The sequence below is a fragment of the Bubalus bubalis genome, chromosome 11, assembly GCF_019923935.1.
Source record: "Bubalus bubalis isolate 160015118507 breed Murrah chromosome 11, NDDB_SH_1, whole genome shotgun sequence".
NCBI lineage: Eukaryota > Metazoa > Chordata > Mammalia > Artiodactyla > Bovidae > Bubalus > Bubalus bubalis.
The window spans coordinates 55,804,485-55,824,271 of record NC_059167.1 but is presented as its reverse complement, the minus strand read 5'-3'; the positions used below and the strand labels follow the sequence as shown (position 1 = coordinate 55,824,271).

The 19,787-nt window shown below is 43.0% G+C and overlaps 1 protein-coding gene across 7 annotated transcripts in view; it reads right to left on the bottom strand.

Annotated features, from left to right (window-relative positions):
- Positions 1-19,787, bottom strand: part of TLN2 (talin 2) — a 502,016-nt gene that overhangs the window by 204,669 nt on the left and 277,560 nt on the right. For all 7 annotated transcript variants that reach the window (XM_044925074.2, XM_044925075.2, XM_044925072.2 and 4 more), the window contains 6 exons: positions 8,775-8,946; positions 6,513-6,610; positions 4,944-5,073; positions 3,904-4,056; positions 1,967-2,109; positions 241-368 (listed from right to left, as the gene is read on the bottom strand). In XM_044925074.2, coding sequence (XP_044781009.2) covers positions 241-368; positions 1,967-2,109; positions 3,904-4,056; positions 4,944-5,073; positions 6,513-6,610; positions 8,775-8,910 — 788 coding nt within the window. In that variant the 5' untranslated portion in view covers positions 8,911-8,946. The remainder of the gene's footprint in view (positions 1-240; positions 369-1,966; positions 2,110-3,903; positions 4,057-4,943; positions 5,074-6,512; positions 6,611-8,774; positions 8,947-19,787) is intronic.

Sequence of the window (19,787 nt, the reverse complement as noted above, 5' to 3'; positions counted from 1 at the left end):
GCAAACCCTGTGGTCCAGAGGAAAACACATTCTGCCCAAAAGTGGAACAAGCCATCTTCATAGTCATCCCAACACTGAATTTCTAGGCCCCTTGCTTCCTCCACAAATGTCATCATATATTGAATCAAGTAAAAACTAACAGTCTCACAACTGACCAAAACTACAGTGTGTATGCTGCATAACAAGCTCAAAAATAAATAGTGAAAACAACAGAAAAAAGAAAGCCAAATGGTCATTTACTCTAAGAATCCAGGCTTGTGTTTATGCTCCACATGAGGTCCGAATTGAATCTGGGCTTGAAATCCACCAAACTCACATGCTTTCTCGAAGGAGACAGGGTGGGAGCCATTCAGGATATCATCCCGAGCCTGCAACACAAGAGGAAGCAAAAAGCATCAGGAGCTTGGGGGGACCAACACAATTTCTCCAGTGCCATGTTCCTGGCACCCAAGCCTACCCTCTCTGGGGAAATGAGGGGAAGCGTGCCAGCCAAGCCAGAGTGAGGCATTCATTCAGGATGCTGTGAGCGACGGCAGCGCTGCAGAATTAACGCAAAGGGAAAAGAAGTCCGTGCCCAAACTGCCTATGGATGGAAGGCATCAGCAATGCCCAGTATATTAAAACCTAAAGCTTGAGTGCAATCTAGGGAGGTAGAAGTGATTGTGAAAAATAAAGGGGCAAAGGGAAGTCCTTGTATAATGACCAGATTCATAGGGGACAGAAATGCAATAGATTTTTATGACCCTAAGTGATAAAGTTAATAGAAAAATTACCTAGAAGTAAAATCAACCCAATCCCCACCCCAAGATAAACAAAACAGACAAGCACTCAGTACTGCAGACATCTGGGTGAAATGATAAGCAAATACACTGTCCAGGAATCAGGAAGGCACTGCACTTGAAGTCTTTCTCCTGTTTCCTGACCCCTCACTTGTGTTGCTATTTATTGTCTTTCCTTTCTCTAGTTAAATGACCCCCAGAACACTTTCAGATGTACACTCTGACCTGTGAGCCTGAGCCTTAAACCAACAAGCATTTTCTTATTGTCTGGATATCTCTCTCCCTTCTGGCCTACCAGCCTCATTTCTTCAAGTCCTTCCTCCATCGGCTAACTTGGGGGCCAGCAAACTTTTCCTGTAAAATGCCGGAGAATAAACAAATTACATCTTCTGGGCCATGGGTCTCTGTCTCTACTGAACTCTGCCGTCAGAATAAGAGTGCTGCCACTGACAATACGTAGACAGTTATGTGATAAAGAAGGGGATTTACCAATGTGCAATATGTAAACAAATGAGATGTGGTTCCAATAAAACTTTAATATTTATAAATACAGGTGACACCGTGGCTGCATTTTGCTGACCCTCCCTCTCCCACATTATTGCTATGAGCCAATAGGTTGATAAGTAAAAGGAGAGGAAAGGGAAGGAATACAGGAAAGAATGAAAGAAGTAAGAGAGGAAGGAAGATGTTTTCCTTGAGCCAACAGAAGTCTTCGGGACTGTCTAGTCAAAGCCCACATCTTACGTACTGGGTAATTGCAACTCAGATAAATTGAATGATTCATCTGAGTTTAAACAATTGGTTAATGGCAAAAATTTAAAATGTTATTGAGAAAATATCTTTCAGTTAATGAGAAATACTGATTTTCTGACCAATATCCATCCTTGTTTTCTAGGTGTGAGCTAAGAAAGCGGTAGTACATGTGAATGGTGAGTATTTCCTGCAAAGCCAGGAGACAGAGAGAGACAGCAGTGCCTACCAGGACCCCGCTGGGAAGCCACCCAAAGCCCCTCTGAGGATGGCCGGCAGCGCACAGCGGACGCCAACCTGCACCACAGCTCAACATGATTGAAAAGAGAACGTCACAGACACGGCAAGAACCAGAGCCCAGTTCCTGCCCTCCCCCAGCCACAGTCGGAGTTCTGGAAAGCTCACCAACCTCGGGGTCTGAGCGTTCGATACTGTACCTGAACATAGAGCAAGTTCAGCTGCACGGGGTCTCTTGAGTCCACATTCTGATCAGAGTAAAAGAACTTCCGTCTAAGCAGCAGTGTTTCATTTTCATCTACTCCTTGTTCTCTGAATGTTCGGCTGTGATCCAGCCAATTTACTGCAACGCAAGATGACATATGAGAGAACTGTGTCTACTTTTCCTCTTAGTTCAAGGGGATTAACCAAAACAGCAGCATGATGCAGATGTGGATTTTTAAAATGCTCATATTCAGTTATAGTTGCTTCTTACATTAAATCTGAGCTCTTTAACTTGGCAAAGTAATTGGATGCTTACTACATGACATATGAAAAAGCAAATGACAGAGAAGTTCACAGCTATTCCTAAGTTAGTAAAACCCTACAATGAATTTATAATATGCCCATTCCTTGGGTGGAGGAAGAAACAAGGAAAACAGTGCTTTAAGCCAAGACAATCAAGTCTGCATTTTTTTTTTAAGTCAAGACTGGCCTTTACTCTGATCAGGAGAAATAATTTATAAACTCTGAGCATAATGAGTTACTACTCTTGACCTTAGGCAGAAAAGAGGAGGAAACTGGAAGTAATTGGGACCAGGAGAGGACAGGACACTGAGGGGCAGGGGAGGGTAGAACCCTGCACATGGCCCACCAGTAATCTCACTCATTTAGAAAATACTGGCCTGATACCTAGATGCATGGGGATGGATCGTTGCTCTATACTTCCCACAGCTCTCATTCCTACACTCCTCCCCAGGCTTAACACACACACACATACTGAGAGCAAGTATTTATTGACAAGCATTGACTTTAGCACAGGGGATGTATCGAATGGACCTCCTCTCCCACACTAGCCGGGAGAGCATCATGCACAGTATAATCCTCAGGATTTGTCTACCAAGGTCTCATTTGGAAAGAAGCATGCAATTGGAAATCGAATGAGGCAAAAAGAAAAAAAGAGAGAGAGAGATTGGAGAAAGGGTCAGAGGAAATGAAAGCCCCACTGAAGACCAACGAACATAAGGACAAGGATGACATCCTCCCAATGCAACAGCAAGAGAGAGAACAGTGAAAGAGAGTGAGAAGTTGGGATGGTCTGAGTGACATGTGCATAAAGTATGGTCCTTCTGGGAAGGTGTGGGGGGGTGTCAGCCAGTGCACAAAACACAGGCTTTGGGGACACACGGTGCACACACACTTGTTTTTCTGTATATTAACTCTGTAGCCATAGAAAAGGATTTACCTGTGGTGGAATTATATTACTATTTTGTAACCCCTAAGGAAATAATGGATGGAGGCAATAGTCATCCAAGGCTGTTAACATCACAAAAAGGAAACAATCAAATTCAGCTTCCCAATGGACGTACCACATAGGAGTCACCATTCTTAAACACAGATACACATATCTGATCAAGCCTCCAGAACTCAGGAATTAAAAGGGACACATGAACATGTTAGATGACACCGCAGACATCTAACAAAATCCAGAATATAGAAAATTGTATACAAGTAACAATCCAGGTTTCTCCCCTCAATAATTACAAGGCAAAAAAAAAAAAAAAAAAAAAAAAAAGAGAGAGAGAGATGGAGAGAAAGCCTTGGGACTAAAAGAGTTAAGCAGCCTTTCATCCAAGCTTATTTGTTATTTGGACCCTAGTTCAAACTGCTAACAAAAAAGCTTTTTTTAGAAGGCAATGGAGAAACTGTAAACATGATGCATATATTTGACCTTAAAAGATTACCTTTTAGGTGTGAAATGCTATTATCACTTTTTTCCCCCGTAAGGGTCTTTTTCTTTTAGTGACATAGACCCAAATGTTCATAGATGAAATAAAACAAAGGAATAAAGACCCCTGTCTGGACCATACAAATTATGGGAGAGGAGAGAGGCGGGCAGCCCATGTGCCCACATCACACTTCCTCCCTGGACACTCACAGTCGTCATCCGTGTGAAGCTTGGCCTTCAGCTTCTCCATCTTCCTCTCATCTCTTAACAGTGTCCTGTCTTTTTTTAGTGTACCCGTCCCTTCTTCTTTCTTTTCTTCAATTGTTTCTTGGATTAAAGAATATTCTTCATAATTTGTAATTCCTAAAATTATCAATGAGTTTATCAATTAGATTAGTGACTACATTGCCATCAGTCTCTTTCATCCTGGGGCCCATAATACTCCAAGGAGTCCCTGGGTATGAAGGACAGAAAGAAGCCTTGCCAAGGTGGAAGGTCAGGGTCACTCCAGGGAGCATGCATCAAGTAACTGGCCACAAAGGAGGGTCCTCCACTAGGTAAGTCACATTCCAATGTCATGCTAAAGTCTCCTGAGTAATTTTTGAGTAATAAGAACAAAATAGAAATAGAACAGAGGAAGGTAAGACAATGTCAAACAAGCAGTGTCTGAAGGACCTGGGCTTCATTTTCATGATGAGAAAAATAAGACAGGAAAGGCCACTTTCTTCAAATATTCAAGCGGGTTCATATATTGCAACATCTGTAAGATGTTACCAAAAACCAAACGAACATTTTAGCCAATCCAATAAAAGGAGACAGACTTGTTCTTTGAGGAGACGAATAGAAGAAAGGTGGGGCGGGGGGCCAATGTCTAATATGATTGTATAGGCTGGCCCCATGAGTCTTCAGGAGGTAATGGGGGTCAGTGATGCTTAGACAGAATCTCCCAGTCATGGGTGGGAGCCTGAACCATATGATTTCAAAAACATTATTTTCAATTTGAGAATTCATTTAATTTTGAAAGGGAAATAAAAGCTCTCACTTGTGACTCAGAGAGATGCTTAAGTGTTTACAATACCAGTTAGCCAGTTTGCTAATCAGGAAAATGAACACACTCTCTTGGGACTGAGCCAAAGTCAATGAGTTATGATATGTTCAAAATTGCCCAGACACCCAAAGTGGGTGTAAAAAGGAGAAGCATGTTATTAACAACAAAGCCAAATTCAGAAGCTTGGCATGTGAACGCTCACCTATCCTGCTGCAGATAGTAACCAGGAGTTCCCCGACCGTCTTGGAGTCGTCCACCATCACCGTCTTCACGGATCCATCAAGCATCCGAATTTTCTGAGGTCTCTGTTTCTTTTTATATTCCAAAATATCCTAGAGCAAAATCATGCAAACATTTAATGTTGCATGGGAAATTAGTTAATAAACTTGGACACTTCTCTTTAATAGAAGAATTTTCCCTAGCTCCCTCTGATTCCCTCCTTCTAATTTTTCACAAGATTTTTGCTACTAATACAGAATCTCCAGTGCTAAACTGCTTATATAAAGATTTCTTTAAAATCTGATAGTAAAATTGCACCCCCAGAAGTACTACTTATAGCTCACAGTTACTGAAAACTAACCTCTATAAAGTCAAAGTAGCATATGTCCTTCTGAAAGGCTGAGAATGATCTGCTGTAATGAGAATTAGCAAAGGAAAATGCCTACTTGTTTTTTGAAAAGATTGTGCTTCTCCAATGGTCTCTTACACAGTAGTAAGCAATTTGTATATATATATATATGTTATAAAAGACATAAATAATGCCCCCATAATTCTTCATGTAATGGTATATCACCATAAAAGTGGTTTTCATGATAATGGCAAAACCAAAAAGGTAATAAGTTTGAGAGTTATGTCTAAATAAGAGATTTCTCTTTTACTATACTTCTTAAAAATAGAACTATGGAAGGGAAATTAACCGGCACCTCATACTTCACTCTCATTTATGGAATACTGACTCATCTGATACGTCTATTCTGTACATCAAAATCCAGTATATCTCAGAAGTTTGACTAACCTGATATGTCTATTCTGTACATCAAAACCCAGTATATCTCAGAAGTTAAGTTGAACAGAATATAACACATTAAAAAAAAATTGAAGTATAGTTGATTTGTTTCAGGTATACAGCAAAGTGATTCAGTTACAAATGTACATTTTTTCAGGGCATCTTCCATTATACGTTATTATATGATACTGAATATGGTTTCCTGTTACTCATTACTTTTTACTCATTATTTCTTCCTACTTCCACAACACAACCATATTTGTTGTTAATATTACTGATAGTGATTAAACACAGCTAATATGAACTTTTTATAAAAGCAAAACACTGGTTATGATTTAACCTCTGACAATCTTTAGGATTGTAGATAGACTGATAGCTTGATAGACAGAATGAACAACTTTTTTGTTCCCTCTGGATCCTTACTTTCTATCACCAGTCACCAGAGGACCTCCTACATACTTAGAGGAAGATGCTCTATTTCATAACTACCAAGGTCCAACAACAGCATGTCGAAATAGCTTAAAATCATAGCCTCATGCTGCTTTAATTACTCTGTGAAGTTTCAAGAATTTGGACTGTTGATATTTCCTATCACTAACCTGGACAGACTTTACAAAATACATTACATCAAAACTATTAAACAATGCTCTGAAATCAAAATGGATTTTTCCAATCTCTCCTTTTCTTTGAAGCATAATCATGTTGGCTTCTATGGAAGGCCTAGGAAGAAAGTGATGAAAAATCAAAGAAAGATCAACAGCATACCCCATTTCTCAACATGTAGTAATCCAGTGTTCTGCCTGCTTCCAGCCAAATTCCTTTCCTGGGGTCTTCATCCGAGAGAAATAGCCCATAGTCAGACGCTGGAGGGAAAACAGAAGGAAAAATAAAAGGTAAAGTGATGATGAACCCATCACTGACTTCCAGGCCCTTGAATCTGCTGACTTGGCAGGATGGGAGGTGGGGAGGGGGAGGTGGTCTCCTTCACCAGAGAAATACTTCATTCTCCAAACCTGAGCAGCCACTGGGACTAAAACAGATTGAGAAGAATAAGAGCTGAACTGCAAAATCAGCACCCACGTACGAGGTTCAGATTTCTTAAAACCAGTGGGCAGTAGGTGTGTCTAAAGTTTAGGGAAACGCCAGAAACAAAGCAGTCTAAATTTCTTGTTACTGAACTGGGCTTTTGTTTCCTTCTGCTACTGCTGCTAAGTCGCTTCAGTTGTGTCCAACTCTGTGCGACCCCAGAGACGGCAGCCCACGAGGCCCTCCCCGTCCCTGGGATTCTCCAGGCAAGAACACTGGAGTAGGTTGCCATTTCCTTTTCCAATGCATGAAAGTGAAAAGAAATCCCTTAATCTAACCCAGGAAGTACAAGATGGTGGAGGCAGGAGGAAAGCAGTATCATTTCCTGTCTCAAAAGCAGTGACATTACTTTGCCAACAAATGTCCGTCTAGTCAAGGCTATGGTTTTTCCAGTAGTCATGTATGGATGTGAGAGTTGGACTGTGAAGAAAGCTGAGCACCAAAGAATTGATGCTTTTGAACTGTGGTGTTGGAGAAGACTCTTGAGAGTCCCTTGGACTGCAAGGAGATCCAACCAGTCCATTCTAAAAGAGATCAGTCCTGGGTGTTCTTTGGAAGGAATGATGCTAAAGCTGAAACTCCATTTCTTTGGCCACCTCATGCGAAGAGCTGACTCATTGGAAAAGACTCCGATGCTGGGAGGGATTGGGGGCAGGAGGAGAAGGGGACGACAGAGGATGAGATGGCTGGATAGCATCACTGACTCAATGGACGTGAGTTTGAGTGAACTCCGGGAGCTGGTGATGGACAGGGAGGCCTGGTGTGCCGCAATTCATGGGGTCGCAAAGAGTCGGACACGACTTAGCGACTGAACTGAACTGAACCCAGGAAGTACAAGATGGTGGAGGCAGGAGGAAAGCGGTATCATTTCCTGTCTCAAGATTTGTCTCTTCCTAAATGTGATTCAAGGAAACCTCAGAGACCCAGATGAGGGCCAGAGCTCCTGTTGTTTCTTAGAAAAACAACTTCAAGATCTATAAAGGTTTGTATCTCCACCAGAGCTTTTTAGCAATCCAACTCAAACAAAGTTTAAAAAAGTCTGAGAATAAACAGTAACAGAAAAGTAAAAACATCAGATATGATTGGATAACCAGAACTTGGGAACCTGGGAAAATTTTTTTTTGGGGGGAGGTGGGTTAATCTAGAAATAACAGTGTTTTGAATAATATAGACATTGCTTTTGGACCAAAAGATTCGTGGTTTTGTGAGTAACAGAACTTTTCAAGAAGACCCATGCCTAACAATAACTGTCTTTGAATGTTTGATTTTTATGATTCCAATTTTTAAGGAAAGTTTTATTCCATTTTCACACTAAAGGCTTATGAATTCAGGAGTAACCTCAATTTCTTATGCATCAGTCAAACACTAAATAAAGGAAGGAAATGTAGAGAGAAGACAAAGGGAAATGGAAAATAAACTTGTATGACTGACTTGTTTAAACTCAGATTAACTGTGGCCAGTGGTTTAACCAAACATTAAACAAAACATGTATCACAATTTTTTTTTAAGGTTTGAGATAAAGATTAGAAGCCCCTGCAAAGTACTTGAAATATGATGCTTGCCCTGGGTCCTGATGGCAGTTCCAGTCTTCTTCAGGCTGCTGGCAGTAGAAACAGGGCTCAGGATACACAAAAGCAATAACTGTTAGAGCAACTTCATCTGTACTCTATAGGCCTTTATACCAAAAAGTGACTTGTAAACTGCAGAACACGTTGCTGAAATATGAAAGGGACATGATGATGATGCCGGTTCACTGGCAGAACTACAATGATGTCATTACAAGTTTTACATACGAGGCGAGTAAGGTCCAGGATAAGAATTTCATTTGAAACATATACACTAGCTGACCTGTGCACATATGCAGAGCCTCTGTTTCCTTAGCTACCAAGGGTAAAACATACAAACACACTTCAAGCAGCCAGCAAATAACCAATGACCTACCTTGGCCAGTTTGCGCCTCGGGTACCCTTTCTCGAATGACTCGACACGCATCGTACACAGCCGTTGATGGCTCAAACTGCATGGTCTTGACCACATTGCAGTGGCGGACACAAATCTTTAAGGACAGAGCCACCATTTTTCCAGGAGATTTGAGGACTCTCACTTAGAGTGTCTGAAAAACACAAAGGGGCAAACCATGACATTCATGATACCTGGCCAAAAAAAAAGTTAGACTCTGAATCGGCTTTAAAAATCAAAAAGGGAAAAATGGCAATTAAAGAGAAGGCTTTGGACAAAACTACAAATTTAAAAAATTTAGAATAAGACAGCAGCAGACAGTCTTGGAGTTACCACAGCATGGCAAGGAGAGCCTCCAAAAGGAGGGAACTGCAGGCGTTCACCAAGGCTCCTTCCTCAGGCTGCTCCCTACTTGGGGTTTTTCCAAGTGTTAGTCAGTCATGTCCAACTCTTTGCAACCCCATGGACTATATAGCCCACTAGGCTCCTCCGTCCATGGGGTTCTCCAGGCAAGAATACTGGAGTGGGTTGCCATGTCCTCCTCCAGGGGATCTTCCCGACCCAGGGATCGAACCTGCATCTCCTACATTACAGGCAGATTCTCTACCGTCTGAGGGACTGGGGAAGCTGTTGGGTTTTCCCAAGGGAGAGAGGAGTTTCCCAGGTGAATGTCCTCCAGGTGAGAGGCAGAGCACCCACTGCTGTCTCCTGTAGATACCTGTCAGTACCCTCAATCATAGGCTCCCTCCCCAGCAGCTCCTGGGCACAGAGAAGGAGCACCTCTGCCCTCTGGGGGTGCTTCTCACAGCCAAATTGCACCACGTCTGTACCAGAAGACTTGGCTTGTAGGCCCAGACCCATCCCCAGGAGATAGCAACTGGCCACTCTGCTTCCATTTCCCCACAACAAGAGAGCTATGCTGTCTGTCCTGCATAATTCATAGAAGAACTGAATCCTGAGCGGACATCAATGCCCGGCCAATGGACAGCCATCACTAATGAGGCCAGAGTGAGATATTTTAAACACTCGGTGTGCCAGGCAGCTTCACACTCTTCAGGGGTCTCAATGTAGAGAAAAAGATGATTTAGTTGTTCTTTCATTCAGACAAAAGCCTGGGATATTTTACTTCTTACCCAGTTCAATGGCTTTAAAAATAGATAGGTGCTTAGGCTAGGTTTGAATTATTTCACAAAAGCCTTCTTTTGCCATTTTATATCCAACCATTAAATACACTTTCCAAGTTGATGGCTTCTAGGTTATTTGAATTGCCTGTTCTATTCCTTGGCCAAACTTACCCCCGACACCCAGCCCAGCCCAGTCTCTATCAATGCAGGCCTTGGGTGCAAAAGGGAGGCACTTCTCTGCACCTGAGGAGCCAACACAGACTTACCCAGCTCACTGTCATTCTGGCAACCAAAATAAGGGACTTCACAGCGAGTAAGCTATTAGAATCCTAGAATGGCATGAATAATAAACCTTCAGGAGTGGCAAGCTCACACTCCTTTCTTATCTTTCATTAGATAGTCTACAGGAAGTAAGCACCACAGCTCCCTCTGAGAATGCAAGCCCTAAGAAGCAACAAGGTGGCCACAGAGAGGACAACAGGCTGACCAGGCCCAGGCCTGGGGTGGCAGCCTCGATTTGCTTCCCAGCAAGCCTCAGTGACCACTAGCTTCCTAATATCAAGCGACTCTGGTCACTTGGCTATGGAGAACACTTTTAAACAGAAGCTCTGGTATCCATGGGCAGGGTGTACACACACTCTCAGGCAGCAGCCATTTGGTCTGTCCAACTGTAAAGTCATTCTGACCTCTGCTTACCTTCTGCATGAATTCTGTCCATGAAAACATGAAAATATTTCTTACTTGAGAAATATCAAGATATACTTCTTAACAAACAACAGTATTTGCTGACAATCTGCTCTAAATGGAATTAATTGACTCTAGTCTGGTCATTGGCTAGACTGAATTATTCAGAATATCTGATGGCTTTCCATCTACAATACTGTGGTCTTACAAAGCCATATATGCAGGCATCCTTTGGAGATGTTGCAGATTTGGTTCCAGACCACCACGATAAAGTGGGATACTGAAATGGAGTGAATCACATGGATTTTTCTGGTTTCCTCGTGCATATAAAACTCATGTTTACACAATAATGTGGTCTATTAAGTGTATAAAACCATTATGTCTGGAAAGAAAATACATATACTCTATCAGAAAATATTTTATTGCTGAAAAATGCTAGCGATTCTCTGAGCTGTGAGCAAGTTGTGATTGTTTTGCTGGTGGAAGGTCATGTTGATGAATGCTGACTGGTGAGGGCGGTAGGGTTGAAGATCAGTCTGGCTATGGCCACTGCTTGAAACGACAGTGAATTTTGCTGTACTGCCTGACCCTTCCTTTCACAAAGGATTTCTCTATAGCACTTCTAATTTCCTTCGAGAACTTTTCCTCTGCATTTACAACTTGACTGCTTGGCACAAAAGGCCTAGCTTTTGGTCTGTTTTGGCCTTTATCACTAATGAAATCACTCCTAGCTTTGGACTTAAAGTGAGAGACGTGAGACTCTTGCACTTATTTGCCCACTTAGAGGCCACTGTAGGGTTATTTACTGGCCTAATTTCAATATTGCTGTGTTTCGGGGAATAGAAGAGGCCAGAGGAGAGGGAGGGAGCTGGATGGGTAGTAGAGCATTCAGGACACACTTATCAATTAAGTTCCCTGTCTCATGTACGGGTGCAGTGCAAACAAACAATTATAATAGTCACATCACAAATATAATCATGAAAAAGTCTGAAATACTGTTAGGATTACCAAAACGGAAAACAGAGATATGAAGTGAGCAAATACTGCTGGAAACATGGTGACACTTAGAGACTTGTGTGACTCAGTGTTGCCACAAACCTTTGATTTATTAAAAAAAAAAAACAACACACAAAAACACACAGTATTTTTTAAAGCACAGTAAAATAAGGTGCTATGAAATGCAGTATGCCTATAAGGTTCAACTCAACTCTTTTTATAGGCATATTTAATGAATCAACTCTCTAATTTGAGGAAATCAAAATGTATGGTATCACTTATACATGGAATTTAAAAAATAATACAAATGAATGTATATGCAAAACAGAATCAGACTCATGGATAAAGAAAACATGTGATTACCAAAGGGGAAAAGAAAAGGAGAGGGACAAATTAAGGGTGTGAGACCAACAAATACAAACTACTATATATAAAATAGATAAGCAAGAAAGATCTACTGTATAGCACAGGGAATTCCAGCCATTATCCCAGAACCCATAATCGAGTATCATCCACAAAAATACTGAATCACTATGCTGTACAGCTGAAACTAACATTATATTGTACCTCGGCTATACTTCAACAAAAACAGCTCTAGAGATAAACTGACAAATCTGCTGTGATGCAGACCACTCCATGGGTTAGCTTTTCCCCTGCGGCTGGTGGCAACTATGGGGATTCCTGAACCTGTGAGATCCATGTGCATGAAAATGAAAGTGGCTCAGTTGTGTCCGACTCTTTGTGACCCCAAGAACTGTAGCCTGCTAGGCTCCTCTGTCCAAGAAATTCCCCAGGTAAGAACACCAAAGTAGGTAGCCACTCCCTTCTCCAGGGGATCTTCCCAACCCAGGGATTGAAACTGGGTCTCCCACATTGCAGGCACATTCTTCACTGTCTGAGCCACCAGGAAAGCCCCATGAGCATGGCTGGTGGTAACTGTCAGTGGGAAAGACTGTTAAACTCAATGATTTCATGGATGCTGTTTATACAATACACCAAACAGAGTGGGATGGTTAATATTTTTCATTCCCTGAGAACAGGAAGCAGTACAATATAAGTGTCCCTGCATGAAGCATCTCTTCCCAGCCTAATCATTGGATTTTCTGAAGAGTAAATGAATGGTTTCTGCAGCCAAGCAGAGAAAGACTCAATCATAGAAAGACAGAGCCACGACATGGGGTGAGAGCAGAATTGAGCAGCAGAACAGACCACATGGGAGCTCAGCAGGAGGAAGAACTAGGGCAGCGAGGAGAAAGGGGCAAATGAAGGTCTGGGGGCTGCGCTAGGACAGATGGTGCAGAATCAACGAGTAACGTGGGAGAGAAGCCCAGAACACTGGGAAGCAGAAGGCAAGAAAGAAGAAGAAAAAATTGACGGTGAAGGAACATCTCTATCCAAAACAACTGGGAAAATGAAGAAGCCATTGACTGAGGAGGAGAAAGGTGCTGGGAGGCACAGGTTTGGGGTGAAAAGTTACTAATGAGTTTCTTTGGGATGTATTCAGTGAGACGTAGAGCGGAGTCCAATACAAAACTGGAGGTATGGGACTTCTTTGGTGGTCCAGTGGCTAAGACTCCACACTCTCCATGGAGGGTGCCCAGGTTCCATCCCAGGTCAGGGAACTAGATACCCCCTGCCACAATCAAGAGTTCAAATGCCACAACTAAAGATCCCACATGCTGCAACAAAGATGGAAGATCCCGCGTGCTGCAGCTAAGCGCTGGCACAGGCAGGTAGCTAGACAGAGAGATACACACACACACACACACATAAACATATAAAATATTTTTTTTTTAAACTGGAGGTATAAGTCATCATAGTCAAATCCTTGGGGTTAGAAAGATCATCTAGGGAGTGAGCAAGAGTGGAAACAGACCTGAGGTCTGGACCACAAGAAGGCCTAGTGGTGGGGGAGGGAGGAGTATGGAGAGGGAGTGCAGGCAGAGGATGCTGTGTCACACAGGAGGGAGCAATCACCTGGGTTAAATGCTAGTCACAGTTCAGGAAGAGGGGCACTGAGCTAGGACAGCTGAATTGGACAGCTTGGAGGTGAAAGAAATAGCACACGTGTTCAGTTCTCTGTCTTCGTGAAGCCAAATGAGAAGAAGCAGCCTGGTCGTGTCTCCTAGGCTCCCGTCCTGGAGGGCCAGGAATTAGCAGGAGGGCTAAGAATACAGGAAAGTGGACAGCTGAATTGGACAGCTTGGAGGTGTCTAGCAGCGGAGGTAAGAGGAGGTAAGAGGAGCAGGCAAGGCCAGAGCAGCAGCTTTACGAGACAGACGAGGAGAAGGGCTGGCACACCGAGTATGCAGACCTGCTGGAAGGCGTGGAGGGACAGGCAGTGGCTCTCATTCATGCGTTGAAGGCTCTTTATCCAGAAGCAATTCATCACATGCTTGCTGCACACTTTACAGAGTATCTATATAGCCCTGGCTGCCCCCTTATTAAAGCCCAAGGGGCAGCCCCGGGATAACTAAGTGCACTTCCAGGAGACAGGTGTCTCACCACACACTGCAGCGTGCATGTGTGTGAGAGGAGCAGGTAGGAGTAGGCAAGCCGTGGTTCAAGCAAAGGGTACTGGACGGGAGCAGGCGGTCCAGGGTCAATCCCAGGCTGTCAATACCTTGAACCTTCTCTCTCGGCTTTCCAGAGAGCAGGAAGTGACCAACTCCCATGAAAGGAGCCAGCAGACAGGTGATGCTCAGCTAACTCCTTCCCATCTCCTTATCCTGATATCTCATGATGGAGGCCACTCTCCTTAGTTCAGGACAGATGTTCAACAGAATAAGGGACACCAGATTCATTACTTGATCCATGTTCAACTTTTCTACCCTCTCAAAACAATCACTGCAAAAACCATCAGTTTCACTACATGGGGACACATTACACAAAAATACAAAAAAATCCAATTAGTCACCCTGAAAGAGCTGTGCACAGTGGTTGAAAACTAAAAGGCTCCAATTTCTTCTACTAGTCTTGGCTCTCTCTTTTCTTATGACTCAGTGTTCCCAACCACGAAAGCATGAAACAAGACAGACAATTTCCTACATGGGAATATTTTTTTTATGTAAATTATGTACATAAAATGCTTTACAAATGACAAAATTCTGTATAAAGACATATTTACTACTAACACGCAAGAGGATCCCACACACAGAAAACCCTCAGTGAAGTTTTGAAACCAAAGTGCATAGAGATTTAATCACCATTCCACCAGGAGCACAGCAGTGAGAAGTTCCTAGCCCTACTCTCAACATGACGGATGTGCAGAATGGACATTTGTTGGAATAAAGTGTCCTGACTTACAACAAAAAGAAAGCAGGCTTAAAGCATAAAGCAGCCTAGAGATGTCAGCAATAGATGGGTAAGTATTCAACATCCCTGAGAAGACTCTATAGATCCACTCAGGCCCAAAGAAAGTTAGGCAGCTCTGATGACACGTGATAAAACGACTTTCCCTCTCCACTGTGATGTTTTCAAGTCAGTGCAGCACTGACTGACAATAACTGACCCTCTTGTCCACTTTCCTGTATCCTTAGCCCTCCTGCTAATTCCTGGCCCTCCAGGATGGGAGCCTGGGAGACACGACCAGGCTGATGCTTCTCATTTGGCTTCACGAAGACAGAGAACTGAACACGTGTGCTATTTCTTTCAGTCCTTTTAGTGTCTGATGAACCTCTATTCTACGTTCCTATCCTTGTTCTTCTTCTGCCCCAGGTGGAATGTCTGCTATAAAATTGGACCTTAAGTTCATGTTCATTTTTTTTTTTTTTTGCTAAAACACAGGTATAGGAATTCCTGGCAGTCCAGTGGTTAGGAGGACTTGGTGCTTTCAATGCCTGGGCCCTGGTAGGGGAACTAAGATCTTGCAAGCTTCGTGGCGAAGCCAAAAAAAAAAAAAGACAGGGTATAAAGGCATAAAACACTCATTACTCTCCTTTGCAAAATCTCTTCTCATTCTGACCATTTTGGCCCTGCGTGTGTGAAGGTTGCCTGGACCAAGACAGAAACCCTTCTGCGCCATCCACTGTGGAAGATGAGCCAATGGAACCAGTGGTGAAGTGCAGACGTTCTCTCCTTTTAAAGTAAACACTTTTCAGTCCCAGAGAGCTGTAAACAGCCCAGCGTGAGGGCAGCGGCGCTGGCTTGAGGCTAGCTCCAGTACACCCTGGGACAAACAAGCCTGGCTCAGCCAGACCTCCTCCTCTCTGAAAGCACACCCACCATTGGTCAAGATGAGCAATCACCCCTTGGATCTCTGTCCTGGTAAGTGAAGGCCATGAAGTACTCCCACTGCCCCCCCACCCCTGCCTTACCAACTCCCACCCTGAGCTGGTCATTTAAGTGCCACCTGCCTTAGTCTTCTCTCTGAAATAGGAGACAATAATAAATGTACCTCTAAAATGGCTAGAGAACTAAAGAAGTTCATACATGTCCCAGGCACACAGAAAGTACTGGGTCAAGGTTTGTGGTTATTATTTATTAGTCATGGTAGTTGGGAAAACACTGGAAGCAGCATACTGTGTTCAGTCACGGCCTAAGCTGCAAACTTCACTTTATTGTTTAGTTTGCATCTATCATACACTAGATATTATGCTGTTGGTGCAAAAGTAATCACGGTTTTACATTGGTGACCTTTGCTGTTTGATATTGAAATATATTCATAAATAAATGTGGTTACGTTATACATCATTTTAATGTGTATTTCTCACTTTATGCTTTTTTGCTAATGACTTATTAGCTGCTGGGTATTTTATATTTATCTTAGATTAGGAAAAAGATGTTAGATAGAAAGTAAATTCGAGCAGTTCTCTTATTTGAGTTCAAAATAGGATTTAGAGCAGTGGAGACAACTTACAACATCAACAACACAATTGGCCCAGAAACTGCTAATGAACATGCAGCACAGCGGTGGTGGTTCAAGAAGTTTTGCAAAGGAGAGGAGAGCCTTGGAGGTGAAGAGTGCAGTGGCCAGCCAGTGGACGTTGATAATGACCAGCTGAGAGCCATCATTGAAGATGATCCTCTTCCAACTACATGGGAAGCTGTTGAAGAACTCAACGTCAACCATTCTACAGGTCATTCAGCATTTGAAGCAAATGAGAAAGATGAAGAAGCTTGATAAGTGGGTGCCTCATGAGCTGACTGCAAATCAAAAAAATCGTCCTTCTGAAGTGTTGTCTTCTCCTATTCTACACAATAACAATGCACCATTTCTCTATTGGATTGTGATGTGCAAAGAAAAGTGGACTTTATGCAACAAGCAGTGATGACGAGCTCAGTGGCTGGACCAAGAGGAAACTCCAAAGCACTTGCCAAAGCCAAACTTGCAACAACAAACAAAAAAGGTCACGGTCACTGTTTGGTCATCTGCTGCCAAAGTGATCCACTACAGCTTTCTGAATCCCAGTGAAACTCTCACATCTGAGAAGCATGCTCAGCAAATTGATGAGATGCACCAAAAGCTGCAACACCTGCATCGAGTGCTGGTCAAGAGAAAGGGCCCAGTTCTCCTCCATGACAAGGCCCAACTGCACACCACACGACCAAGGCTTCAACAGTTGAAAGGATTGGGCTACAAAGTTTTGCCTCATCTGCCATATTCACCTGACTTCTTGTCCGCTAACTACCACTTCTTCAAGCATCTTGACAACTTTTTGCAGGGAAAATGCTTTCACCACCAGCAGGAGGCAGAAAATGCTTTCCAAGAGTTCAATGAATCCTGAAAAATGAATTTTTATACTATAGAAATAAACAAACTTATTTCTCATTGGCAAAAATTTGTTGACTGTAATGGTTCCTATTTTGATTAATAAAGATGTATCTGAGCCTAGTTATAATGATTTAAAAGTCATGATCTGAAACCACAACTACATTTGCACCAACCTAAAAATACTTTCGGAGAAGGCAATGGCACCCCACTCCAGTACTCTTGCCTGGAAAATCCCATGGATGGAGGAGCCTGGTGGGCTGCAGTCCATGGGGTCGCAAAGAGACATGACTGAGCGACTTCACTTTCACTTTTCACTTTCATGCATTGGAGAAGGAAATGGCAACCCACTCCAGTGTTTTTGCCTGGAGAATCCCAGGGATGGCGGAGCCTGGTGGGCTGCCATCTCTGGGGTCGCACAGAGTCGGACACGACTGAAGTGACTTAGCAGCAGCAGCAGCAATAGTACTTTTACAGGCATTAGGGAAGCAAAGACAGACATTCCTGCCTAGTTAGATCTTACTGTCTACTAAACTTGTTCATCTTTATTCAAATCATATAACATGATTTTTTGAAATGCAGAACTATCCTGGGATGAGCTGTGATGCTGAACATTTTTGCACATCAGATAACTGCTGGTACCTGGACTGTTGCTCTTAGATGTTGGTTGAATTCCCTCATACCAAGAGCCCAAAGGGAAAAGAATCTCACCCTCTGGAGCAGGGTTGGCACCACAGTAGGCCCATGTCCTAGGGCTCATCAATGTCCTCTGCCCAGAGTGACCTATATGCCGTGCCACTGGCTCTGCACCCTGCTAGACAGTAGAGGAGTGGCGCTCAGCTGGCTGGACCACAAGGCCAGGCCACCACGCCTCAATGAAGTCCTGGATATGAAAAAGTAAGAGCTAACCACCAATCACAGCCTCTTCCTCCAGCCACTGACTCCATTCTGACCCACTGGAGGACTGCTGTACCCAATTATGATTGCTGCACCTCACCCGCTCTGTGGTTCTGCTCCTCTCTCAGCAGGCAAAATACAATTCTGTTTAGTAACAGCTTGCATCACATAATTAGCATAAAATGTGGGCCTGTACAAAAGCTATCATTCATCTGTATTTATATCCCCTATGAATGATTCTGCTCTCAAAGAAATGCCCTGGAAAGAGTTTCCCCTTCTCTCCACCCCTTACCTCCTCCTCCTGCAAGGGAGGAAGGAGGAAAGCTCATCTGACAAGTAAGAACCCATCTGGGTAGTCACAGCTACCCAGAGGTGCCTCCAAAGCAAAAGCCAGGGTCTTGTACTTCACCTGTTCTCCTGGGCTGTTAGGTACCTTAGGGCTCACCTTGAACATTCAGATCCCATATAGTGAGCCTGCCAGGCATACACAAGTGTCTATATCATTATGGCCACCTATGCCTCTCAAGGTCATAGCACAGTACCCACAAGTATGTTTGATAAATGTTTGTGGAATTAATAGGTACACCATGGAAAGACAGATGTTTTTTCTAAATTAGTCATTAGGAATTATTCACACTCACAGCATGACTCAAGGATGAACAGAGGGCAAACATCCCAGCAGACCCAAATATTCCTACTCATCCACAAATGTTTACACTGACCACAGAAACTTAACCTCCATGGCTCACAAGATGAAGTTCTCCATTTTAGAAAATGAGAAACAAAGAAAGAACCATATCCACATCAGTTGGGAACAGTTGGAAGATCCCTGGGGATCCCTTCTCAGGTACCTGCCAGAAAGGAAGGCTCAATACCTGTTTATTTAATGCACGGTTGGAGATACAAGTCAGCATTTTTAATTTCACCAAGAGAACCAAAGAATGCCTACAATGGGAAATTCAGAAGGATGAGAAAAATTCTTTGAGATTATTTTCCATGTTTAGATGAAGAAACTATAATCTTGAAATCAACAGATCTTCTCAAGGTCACATTGGTAGCAAAGCACAAAGCAGAGCTCCCCACGTTACCACAATGAAGAGAGCTGGTTATGTACGTGGTATGGTCAGAGTCCTCCGAGGATCCCTCCAATTACCCTCCAATTCCCAAATGGCTCCTGGCACCTGAAACTCCATCATTAAGTACATGGTTGGTCATAATGATTTGTGTCCAGTTAAACTTTGCTGTAAAAGCAGACACCTACATTTATCACTGTATTAAAAGCTACATTTCAGAACCTCTGAAGTAAACGAGATGAGAGCTGCTCATTATTAAAGATGATTCCTAATTACCAGGAAATTCTGAGGAGGGAGGGATAGGTTAGTGCAAATCAATCCAGAACCTGACACTGTTGAAAAAGGTCAACGAGCAGAGAAGCACAGGAAGACCCGCTAAAAGGAAGGAAAACAAACACCTACATGTTCACAGAGCTGTAATTTGCTTAGAGGCCATTTTTAATACATACAACATTTTGAACTATATGAGTAATCAGGCTCAAACTGCTTAGCTCAAAGGTCTGGGCCCCTC